The sequence below is a fragment of the Calidris pugnax genome, unplaced genomic scaffold (assembly GCF_001431845.1).
Source record: "Calidris pugnax isolate Ruff unplaced genomic scaffold, ASM143184v1 scaffold287, whole genome shotgun sequence".
NCBI classification, from domain to species: domain Eukaryota; kingdom Metazoa; phylum Chordata; class Aves; order Charadriiformes; family Scolopacidae; genus Calidris; species Calidris pugnax.
The window spans coordinates 282,635-294,076 of NW_015091025.1; the positions used below are offsets into that span (position 1 = coordinate 282,635).

General features: G+C 41.4%; 1 protein-coding gene across 1 annotated transcript; it reads right to left on the reverse strand.

The window, feature by feature from the left end:
• Nucleotides 1-246: 246 nt before the first annotated feature.
• On the reverse strand, nucleotides 247-8,768 carry LOC106896124 (lipase member M-like). The gene is given in 10 exon segments (XM_014955853.1): nucleotides 247-592; nucleotides 1,774-1,845; nucleotides 3,030-3,101; nucleotides 4,165-4,311; nucleotides 4,864-5,000; nucleotides 5,789-5,898; nucleotides 6,628-6,726; nucleotides 6,728-6,818; nucleotides 7,609-7,726; nucleotides 8,622-8,768. Coding segments are annotated over 10 exon segments (1,119 nt in total). The 5' UTR covers nucleotides 8,661-8,768; the 3' UTR covers nucleotides 247-358.
• Between the last annotated feature and the right edge of the window lie 2,674 nt (nucleotides 8,769-11,442).

An 11,442-nucleotide genomic window follows, 5' to 3' on the forward strand; every position in this document is an offset into this window, starting at 1 on the left:
TAGGAAGAATGGAAAAGTTCTTTGGATCACTAACCATATCCAGAGAAAGTCAGTACTTTCATTGTTGTTAGGGCCTAAAGCAGAGAGTAGGCTGTAACCAAACCATGTCTCCTGTTAGAAAAGGATGGTTATTGCAGAATCCAGGCTGCATCAATTAAAAAATGATTGCTGACTTGCAAGGTTGCCAGAAAATATGAAGTGTGCCATCAGGACGCAGTGACACGTGGTGTGAAAATAGCAGTGGGAGGAACCCTTTCCTTGACTGCAACAGAAACCACCTAATGCAAAAGAAGGTTCTGTTTGTACCCCGTGAGAGCAAGTGGCATTGAATGAGTTGGGTATGGCCACTGGTTGTGGGTTAAGGATACTTCTGCATCAGGTCAATGATTTCATTGTACATGTGCAAAGGTGCATCCAGTCCCCAAATGAAATCCAGGTGTGCCCATTCCGGAATCCTCTTATGGTAGATGAGCCTCTTAATTTGAGACAGTAAAATGGCTGCATCCTTGGGATCTGCGAGCAAGTCTCGTCCCCCAGTCCACACCGCCGTTGGGACAGCCATCTCTTCCACAACATAGGGAGGAGGAGCAGCCTGGAAAACATGAAGGGATACAGGAAGGAATGAGCAGGAAAGCACAGCAAACATGCATTTGGGGCTTTCTTCCATTCTTGTTCAAAGTAGTTTGGTTCAAAACCAAACAGTTTGTGTTTCTTAAACTGACAGAAGTGCCCTTCCTTGTCTCTTCTCTGGCTGCAGGGGTGACCCAGCTGATAGCACAGCCAAAGGAGAAATGCCTCCTCCCTTGACAAAGAGTTACTGATGGGCCTTTGCCCTCTCAGCTGGGAGTTTGTGGGATGGGAGCCTGGAACAAGACAGAAGATGTCAGGATGCTTCTGGATAAACCCCCATCCTGGTCCTTATGGAGTACTGGTCAGCCCCAGAAGACATAGATTGTCCAGTTAGAAAACACAGTGTGTGACTAGGGCAAAATGATAATCAAGTAACTTCTGTGGGACAAAAGAGGAAGTAGTTTGGACTCCTGAGTTTGGAAAATAGAGGCCAGAGCAAGGACAGGAGACAGGCTTATACAATCATGAATAGCACGAAGAAAGAGCACAGGAAGTAATTATCTCATTACTTCTCGTAACACAAAACCTAGAAGGCATCCAGTGACTTTCCAAGGGCAAGCAAATTCAAGACAATCCAAAGGAAGTTGCATTTCATACAAGCCATCATTAAAACATGTAGCTTTTAATGATAGGTTGTTGTAAAGACCTAAAAGGTGGGAGGGTCAACCATGGAATTAGAGTTTTGGATGGAGGAGAGGTTCCTCAGGTACTGCTTAGGGACAAAGTCCTTTTGTCTCTGGCTGCTATTAGCTCTCCAGTTCCCCTCTTCCTAATGGTGTTTCCCTGACCCCTCATGCATTGGCAGTTGTGTCAGTCATGCTGGTAAGTAAGATGCCTCTTTGGTCTGACCTGCTGGATGTATTTTTTTTTTTTTTAAATCTATTTTCTGTCTTTCCTGCCCTTACTTCCTCTTATTCCTATTGATCATTTAATTGAAAAGGTTTGCACTCTCTCTTTTGCTATTACCATTAGTGCTTGCGTGTTCTCTCTGTTGACTTCCAAACTAGGAAGCAGCAATACGGATGGGGGTGGGTAAATCCGTCTACTTGTATTCTGAAAATGTGCCTCCTACTACAGCCTTGCTCCCTTCCTCTGTGATTCTGTGTTGTCCAAGGGTGATAATATTGTTTTGCCAAACTATACCTGTTGGTATTTTTCCATGTTCTTCTCTGAACTGCCCCAGTCATAAGCTTGGAACTTCCCTGAATGGGCCTCCTAAGAGGATGAACAAGAAAAGGGTAGTTACAAAGCTGTCATTCAGGAAGATTGTGGGTTCTCACCCTGCTGAGTCTTTGACTCCAAACTAAAGCCTTAGCTGAAGTTCTTCTAAGAGCTATGAGAGAGCCAACAGTAAATTAGTTAAAGTCTCAACCAGTGAAAAGGAACCAAATGTTTTTGTCGGAACCAAATAAAAACCCAACCCCTCGCTGCTCCTGCAGAAAGCCCCAGGGATGTTTTTGCAGGCAATTTGTTCTAGTTTGTAAAATTGCTGTCAACAACTGCCTCCAGCCAGTTCCCCTCACTGCTGCTGCCATGTCTTCTTCTGACAATTGTGTTGCCACCACTCAGCTTTGTGAGAGGCTCCTTCTTAGGTTGCCTCTTCCCTCTCCCCTCTCTGGTTTGAAGGCAGAAGTCATAATTTCTAGTTCTTCCCTTGTGCTCCTTGGCTTTGCCTACACCATGGGTTGTTATTGCTGTGACAGACACCGTCGAAAGGAAGGTGTCCATTAACTCAGCTCCTGTGAGCAAGCCCAGACTTTATGATTCCTTAAAAGCAGGAGCCTAAAACCAGAAAGGCAGCTCCCATCAGTGCTGCTGCTGAGGATCTACCGTGGTGGTATGTTCTGAGTACGGGATGTAGTGAGCCTGCTAAGTAAAGGATTTATTATTTATAGTTCTATTGCTGTTCCAGACACCGAGAGCTTTGAAAGCAAGAGATGAAAATGCAAGGGCTTTTACTAGTAAAATTTGGTATTTTACAACGCAGCCTATGTCTTTCTCATTTCTAGATCCCACATTGGAAACATAACTAATTTCCTAAAATAAGCTCTGTACAGGGCTGCAGACATCATCTATTTAAGGTAATGGATGCACAATAAGAAGAGTGATGTATACATCTGCATACACAGCTTCCAGCACACGTATTTTTACACAAATCCTCATTGTTGGCTTCAGAGTTACCTGTATCACATAGGGTATCTATTCTGCTGAAAAAAGAAAAATCACTGTTTTTTATTAAAACAGTGTTTGGAATTGATATTTGAGTTGTAAACCATGAGTTATAGGTGTTCCCCAGAAGTTATCAATAGCTTCCCAGCAGGATATCAGCCGTACCCCACCCTACGCCCTGCACAGCCAGAACTGAGAACCTATTTTGCCTTCCAGGAGTTTGCTGGTACCTGACTCCAGTGGACTATGTTCTGCACGGACGTTCCAGCAGGGGTTTGTGCGATGTACACGTCGATTCGGCTCTGAAAGAAAACATTCAGTGAGTATTCTCTTCCTCCCTTCTGTTCAGATGTACATTAAAAAAAATAATCTGCCGCAGCAGTGTCATGTATCCATAAAATCAAGAGAAATTGGAGTGGGGTGATTGGAGACCCCCTCAGAGTGACTCCAGATGTGGAGTTGTGTCAGGTCTGGAGCAGCACCACAAGAAGAGCCCCCAACCAGGACATTTTCCAGGATGACTGAGAATCTAGAAGAATCTAATGGGTGGAGAGGATAGAATAGTCTTTAGACCCCAAATTTGATGTTTTTTTCAGGAGCCTGTAACAGAACCTGTGTGAGAGAGGACGGCTGTAAGACAGAAGCACAAAAGGAACTGTAGCTGCCTGAGGAACATATGATTATTCTAAACAAAACACACCTTAGTCTTGTGGGACTTTCTTAGCAAGTGGCTGTGTGACCCTTCCTCAGACAACATGCTCTGAGGCGTATTTTGGAAAACACTGGAGCAAAAAAATTGATGCCCAAGTGGCCTGGTCTACAGCAGGACATAACACGAGGTACTCAAGTGTATCCTAACCTCCAGCATCTTCCAAGTCTCTCTCAGGTACCCTGAGGTGCCCTGAGCCTCTGAACCATGATGATCCAAGGCTTAGAGGAGGAGGACAAAGAGGAATATGTGTGTTCCCTTCTCCATTGTGAAGAGCTCCTGGAAACATGAATCAGGTAGGGCTTTTATTTTTTTTTCTGTGGTGTGTAATAATGAAGCTCTTCAATGAGACCACAGTATGAAGTAGGAGATGGTGACCTGGGGGAGGTGTGGCAGAAATCAGACTCTGGAGTTTTGTGGAGCTTTGAGGAGCTGTTGATTGTAGGGATGGTGCCAATTGTTCTTCTGAGGATTAAGGCAGTGGTCCCCTACCAGTAGATGGGGCAACTAGCAGGTACTGATATCTGGTGGTGTGGACTGTTCCCTGCAATGTGGTGCTGACTAAGAGACATTCAGAATTCATACCACAGGATAGAAGGTAAGTTTTGGGAGCAGAAGCTTAAACTCTCGGTGAAGCTGGTGAGAGTTATACTTACCATGTCAATGTTTTTCAGGTTACAGCCCCCCAGACCGAAGAAGATACTTCTACAAAGCCTGGCAAGGCCTTGGTGGCTGCAGAAAGGAACTATTAACTTTCTTAGACGTTCAGTCTGTGGAAGGAATTCTCTTTTGCCAAGCATAGCCTGTGAAGTACAAAGGTAACATCCATTTAAGAACGTATGCTTCTATATTGTGCTGTTGTTTTTAAGAGGTGTTTGTGTCCTGTTCCTCTTCTCCAGCACTTTCAGTGGTCCCCACTTGCTTCTTCTTCATTTGTGAGCTGATGTTCCCACAAATAAGAAAGCAATTAGGTGCTTTTCCATTGCATCAGCCTCCTCAGGCATTACTCAATTTGTGTTACATCACTTTTAATGAAGAGATACGTTAAATGTTAAACTCCAATTCGTATTTTAGCTCTAAGCTTGCGCGTTGCTTGTGGCTTTGTCTATAGGAATCCTGGAAACCTTTGAGGATCTGCATCTCTGTCCCTCTCTGGGTGACCCCTCCCAGTGCTGTTGCCCTCGATAAAAAGTTTCTCTTAATGCCCAGTCTGAACTTCCAAAGGCCTCAGTTATTATAACCTACCCACATGCAAATGAGGAGACTTCATAAAGCCCTAAGCTTTCTGTTTACCCGTTTTAAGAGCTGAACAAACAAGTTTATGGTTAAAGAGTTGAAACCAAGATACCACATACCCTGAGCAGTTTCTCAGGAAGGTAGAGGAGTTTTGTTACTGGGCTTGAGGCGTACTTAATAGTCGTGACAGGTGCCAAGGCAAAATAGAGTTTGATTTTTTGAGCCAGCTCTGGCATTGTTGAGAATGCAATGAAAGCTGAGGGAAAAAAAAAAAAAGAGGAGAAAACCCATCATTTTTCTATTAGACTTCTTTCAGTGTTTATAAATGCTATTCTGCAATAAAAAAAGAAAAAGAGGAGAAAACCCATCATTTTTCCATTAGACTGCTTTCAGTGTTTATAAATGCTATTCTGCAATTTCAGACCTACAAGCAACCCTGGTAGTTGTTCAGCCGCTATGGTTCAGTCCAGATTTGTGTGAAATCCCTCTTCGTCACGTGTTACCAGCTTGTAGTTTTATTTCCCTATTTTTTTTTCTATGTTTTGCCTTTTGCAGCTTTCTTCCAAACCCATTTAAATATACATAACTGCACACTTCTGATGTACATTCATGGATTTCATTTATTATTGGAATGAGTAGTTGTTTTTCTTCCGGTCAATCCAGTTTCATATTTCCCTTTTTTTTGTGTGTGGGTGTCCTGTCCAAACCAGCCAACTTCTCTTTCTGTACTCTCATCTTCCTATTTTGCTTATTTTGGTCCACTGACCATCTGCTCTGTTGGACACACCCGTGCATTTTAGGAACAAACAATTTGAATGGCCCGCAATAATTTTCGGCATAATTCTAAGTTGACAGACCTCCAGCAGCAGTGCATTATGGTTTATTGTCTCTATAATAAATTAAAAATGACTGCGTGCTGAAAACAGCTTATCCTCTGCTTATGACTCTTGCAAAGAGGTAATGAAAACCCCAGGTATATTCAGTATCCCAAATCACATTTTACTCTTGTTTTCCTGAAACATTGGTCTGTTGTGTGTCACTTACCCATGGTTGCACCTTGCGAATAGCCAATATAGTACAACTTTTCCTGTCCTGTTTTCTCCAGAATGAAATTTATTGCTGCTGGCAGATCAAACTTAGCCATCTCATCAAAACTGCAGGCAGGAGATTGAAAGAGGAGCATGCATAAATTAAAAGTCCATTTGAATGCACTTATTTTTTTAATAGAGGCTTGTCAGCAAAGAAACAACGTGAGCTGTTTAGCGAATTATTCTGCTATTTTAGGTTCTGTGTTTTTCTGGCACTGGATATGGAAGGTACTACTTAAGGTTTTCTGGGATATTTTCTCCTTTGACATCAACTGAAGGACTGTAACTTCAAGAAGTATCAGATTGAATTGTAATGGTGTTTACAGAAGGAAGAGGTGTTGTTACAGTAATGGAGCTCCTTCCGTGGAATCACACAGTTTGTACAATTTGGCATGAAAGAAAAGGTCTATTTTTAAATGTTTATTGAAATAAGTGCAAAAAAGGTTTATGTTTTCTCCTTCTGTGATTTTAGTGTTATTGTAATAGGTAGACTAGTATTTCTAAATAGCCTCCAAAATTGCCTCCAGAACTGAGATGTGGCTTTGACATGATCTGTGCTGGTTCCTCTGAGATGCTCTGCTGCTCTATTTCTGGTTTGAAGAACCTTTTCTAGTGCTAATTAGAGGAAAGTAGTCTCCACCATTATGAAAGCTCAAGTGTGTCCAGGGGCATCTCAGCAAAAGTGAATGTAAAGAGTGCTTTTTAAAAGGTAGCATATGTGAAGCCCTGATTTAGCCAGCTTAAATAAATATGTAAGGGTGGGCAATGGAGATGCCCTTTAATGGTTTGATCTACCTGAAAGCCCAGAATTCGTCTTGATCAATGGAGTAATTTTGATGTTTCCTGGACCAGCGATTCCCTCTGCTATTTCCCATCCAAACATCAAAACCAGCATATGAAGCCCAAGCTGTTGTTGGGTAGGTTTGTGACCCAGTTACTAGCATCTCCCAGTAGTCCATGTTGGAGAAACACAGCAGGTTTCAGAGCTGAAAAGCAAATCAGAAACAAAACAACAATTTATATTATTTTTTTATTTCCATTTTCTGGTAGTTCAGGGACATTATTCTCCTATATTCAATACTGGGATTCATTCTCCTGACTTAAAGGGAGACAACTATTCAGAAGAACAAAACATCCCTTTCTGGAAAGAGAGAACTTCTAAGCTTCTGCAAGGACTTATGGAAAGATCTACCTGACACCAGCAAAAATCTGGCTTGGCACCCTCTGGTCACTGTTTGTATCTCTCAACCACAAGAGCTTGAGATTCTCAACACTGATATAAAGAATGTAGGTGTGGGACTGTTGCAGAGGTTTCCTTTACCCAAAATATGAATCAGTCCCTGATACTAGGCAGGAGTAAGCAAAAGTAAAGCAAGATTAGAAGCTGGAACAGCTTTCTCAAAACAAGTGGATTGGGCAGATTACAACCTTTACCCTTTCTTTTTCTTTTTCTTTTTTTTTCTCTAACTTTTACTCATCAACTCTTATTATGAGGATACATGCTTCATATTGTAGTGGATTTTTATTATAAATAGGTGTGTTTGACATAAATCCTGTTGATCTTGCAGGCTATTCAGGGCAGCCAGAATTCTCTGCTAAAATAACACTTGCGGATACAAGCTTTGGACGTTTTAAAAACACCAAGTGTCTCTTGGCAGAACGTGCCCAATTGCACTTGTGGATACAAGCTTTGGTGGACGTTTTAAAAACACCAAGTGTCTCTTGGCAGAACGTGCCCAATCTAGGCTGGTTTTGTCTCATGTTAAAGAACTGTACCTGGGTTTCCCCGACTCTGTGGACCATAAGGGATTCTGTTAATGGTGAGGGTATAACCATCTTCTGTCATCACTTCGTACTCCTCGCTGGGGTACCCTTTGTAAGTAACCAGCTCATTCTAGAAGAGAAGGTGAAACACATTTGCTTGCAGAAGGCCATTTCAGATATATCATGTGAATAAGAAATTTGCAATGAAGAAATGTTTGAGAGCAGATACAAGCAGGGATTTAGTCTACATACAGTAAGCATCTGAATACAGCAATATCAGATTGGGTGTTGTAACCCTAAAACTACAACAGATTTCCTTCATTCTTTGTGTTATATCCAGGATTTGACTATTCAGTTAAGATCTGTTATAAAAAAAACCTCTTATATTATTGCCCTTGCATTCTGGTGATAAAAGTGCTCTTCTGGAAAGCTGACCATTTCTGATCTACGCTGCTCATTCAAAAAAGGAGAAAACATAACCCGCTGGTTATTTACAGCCTTTGCTGACGAAATGCTGGCATTCCAGATGTCAGTTTTTTAAGAGAGGGGCATAGTGCCAGCAAGAAAAAACCTGGCAACTGATATTTAAAAGGGAATTAACTCTGGAGATTTACTAAGGAAAAGTGTTTGCCTTAGTTTCTGTCAAACATAAGCTGTGCTGTTACACACGCAGGCAGAAGAGAATAGAAGGGAAAGCAGGAGTATAGAGATTAGAGAGGATGGGTTAAATGGTTTCTATCAAGCATAAGCTGTGCTGTTACACATGGAGACAGAAGAGAATAGAAGGGAAAGCAGGAGTATAGAGATTAGAGAGGATGGGTTAAATAAAGGCAGCTGGTCTACCTTGCTATTTCTAATACCTAGAAACCCCTTTGCATCCCTTCCATCCCCAGGCTGCTCCCCTGAGCAACTCACAATATTCATAAATGCTTCAGGATCCACAGCTCTCTTCAGTGATTAGAGAGGAAGGGTTAAATAAAAGCAGCTGGTCTACCTTGCTATTTCTAATGCTCTGAGCAACTCACAATATTCATAAATGCTTCAGGATCCACAGCTCTCTTCATTCTTCCGAGTTTTTCCGGATAAGTAAATCCCTGAAACAAAGACGACACAGCAACAAACAGCCATATCTTCTCTCTGGATAAAAGAATAAGTCATCTGTCAGTAGTTCTGCTCTGCACTCGTAATCCAGACAAGTTCTGTGCTTTTCTGATGAAAAGGCTTTTTCTGCCTAATACTGGAAGGAGCTAGTCTGGTACTGCCCAACTTGTTAATTAAATGGAACAAAGCTGACTTTAAATGCCTGTTGGAGGGAGTTTGGCAGCAGCCTGGATTCTGTGCTGAGGTCTGGACCAGGACACTGCTCTCAATCAGTGCAAAACTATCAGTGAGTCCAAGGAAAAGAGAAAAGCTTTTGGAGAAATGGAATTTGCTTGTTTTCCTGAGAAGCAAGTCGCTTGCATTACCGTGCCAGGCATTTCTTCTGCGGATTAATTAGGAAACATTTCTGGCTAACTTTGGGGAACACTGGAATTATTGAACAACCTGTAACTATATCAATCACTGTCACAGGGACGCTTTCTAAGGGGAGACAACCAAGATGTTGGGTAGTCAACTGAAAAAAACAAAGACAATTGAAAACAAACAAATGAAAATGTTTATAATTTAATTAAGAACTTAGGAACCCAAAGAAAGCACTTATTTATAGTTGCCCAGCATAATTTATGCAAAACAGCTCACATCAGAAACCCTGTTCTCCCAGTGACAGAGCTCGAAGCTGGACTGAAGCAGCCAACAAATCCATTGCGTTCATTATTATCAAGAAGACTTTGTAACTTCTTTTCCCAAATAATATGAATAGCCTATTTTTTCTTATCATAGAGTAATTTATATTCTGACTTTCTAACACTGTATCCTGATACGATCTGTACCTTGAAAATATTAGACTCCTTTCGTAGAAAAAGGAACAGACGTTTTAAAGACTTTGTTTTATTTGAAAATAATAGCTAGCCTCCTTTGGTTTTGATTTGAAAGTCACTGCAGTCTTATTCCCACACTTGCCATTCCCCTGTGCCTCTCCAGTTACCCCAGTCACCTAAATTCAGGTTAGGTGTCTGATACAATCTGTTCCTTGAAAATATTAGACTCCTTTTGTAGAAAAAGGAACAGACGTTTTAAAGACTTTATTTTATTTGAAAATAATAGCTAACCTCCTTTGTTTTTTATTTGAAAGCCACTGCAATCTTATTCCCACACTTGCCATTTCCCTGTGCCTCTCCAGTTACCCCAGTCACCTAAATTCAGGTTAGGTGAGTCATGGTACACCTCTTTAGCCAAAAGGAATCTTTTAAGAAATAGCTATTCTTTGAGTTATAAACAAAACAACACAACAGAATATATTTGCCCTCAAATCATAAAGCAGCTCCTCAAGCCTGGGTTTGATACCACCTCTTGCAGCTCCCACAAAGCCTTCACCAGCCTGGGGGCAGAAAATCAGAGAAATCAGAGAAATCAGAGCATTACCCACCTTGTGGGAGGAATCATGTGTTCTGGCTGAGGGACTCGGACGAGAGGAGAATGGAAACTCAGTTCCCGGGTGCTGGGAAGCCGTGCTGGGTAAAGACAGCTCTGAAATGATGGTCAGGCACTGCTTTTTCCCCAGTCCTCCAGCATCTTAATAAACATCTATTTCTTTCCCACTCCTCATTCCTTCTGCTGTCACTTCAGCTTTTCCCTGAGGGAGCACCAGGGAAAGGCGACTCCTTTTATTATCAAACCTCGTGCTTTTCATCTCCTTCACCACCACGGCTATAACAAGGCTCTTTTTACTATCACACGTAGATTATTTTTTTTAAGGAGAATACCAGCCTCTGTGGAGTGGTGCAGCAGGATCAGGAATTCTGAAAACAAATATGTTCACAGATATACCTTATCATACCTAATGAAACTGTCAATAAACCCCCGACAATTTTATTTTCTACTAACAACATGCCAATTCCAGCTTCTCGTGTTGTGTGGAAAGGATGGAAGGAAGGAACACTGGCTGTTTGATACTTCTATAGATGTTATTGCACCTATTTTTTTTCTTGTTCTTTTCGTGCTCGTGTTGCTGTTCCATAACTCTATGTTGCTGCAGGAGTGGTTTCAGGAGATTTTCCTTTATTCATGTTTCACCTCTAAAAAGGCCATGGAATAAAATGGATGTTCCTTAAATGTATATTTATGAACATATAATGTTATTTCATAATCTCTATGGGCTCAGAAAACATTACCATAGTAGCCACTTGTCCCAGAGGTCTCAATCATGCTGGGAGTGGGCCAGTATTGCCCAGCAGCAGAAATTAGGTGGGTTTGAGTAGATTGTTAGGTCTTCAGGACAGGGACTATTGTGAAGCTCTCCTTTTTGTGAAGTACAAGCATAACACAGCCATGTTCCCTAACTGGTCTCCTGGCTATTAATATAATACAAACTTTGGAGAAGTATTATTGTTGCTTTCTTTTTTTTATTTTTTTTCTTCACTTGCATATTCTGGTATAAAGCCAGTGGATTTTGCGTCCTGCCTGTTCCAGCTTGGTATTTTTAAACCTTGAAACTAACTTTTCTTTCTTCTTCAGTTCCCCACACTTGTTCCTCCAAATATTCACTCTGTCTTATGGATACTGCTCATCCACACAGAACAGATTCAATTCTACACTGAGATGAACATCTACCAAGGTTTTGAACCGGCTTTGATACTCCTATTTATATTATCGTTTGTGTACTTCCTCCTTGAAATGCTGGCTCTCGCTTGGAACAGATTTATTTAATATATCCTCAGAAGTTATTTTCTTTAATATTTACAGACC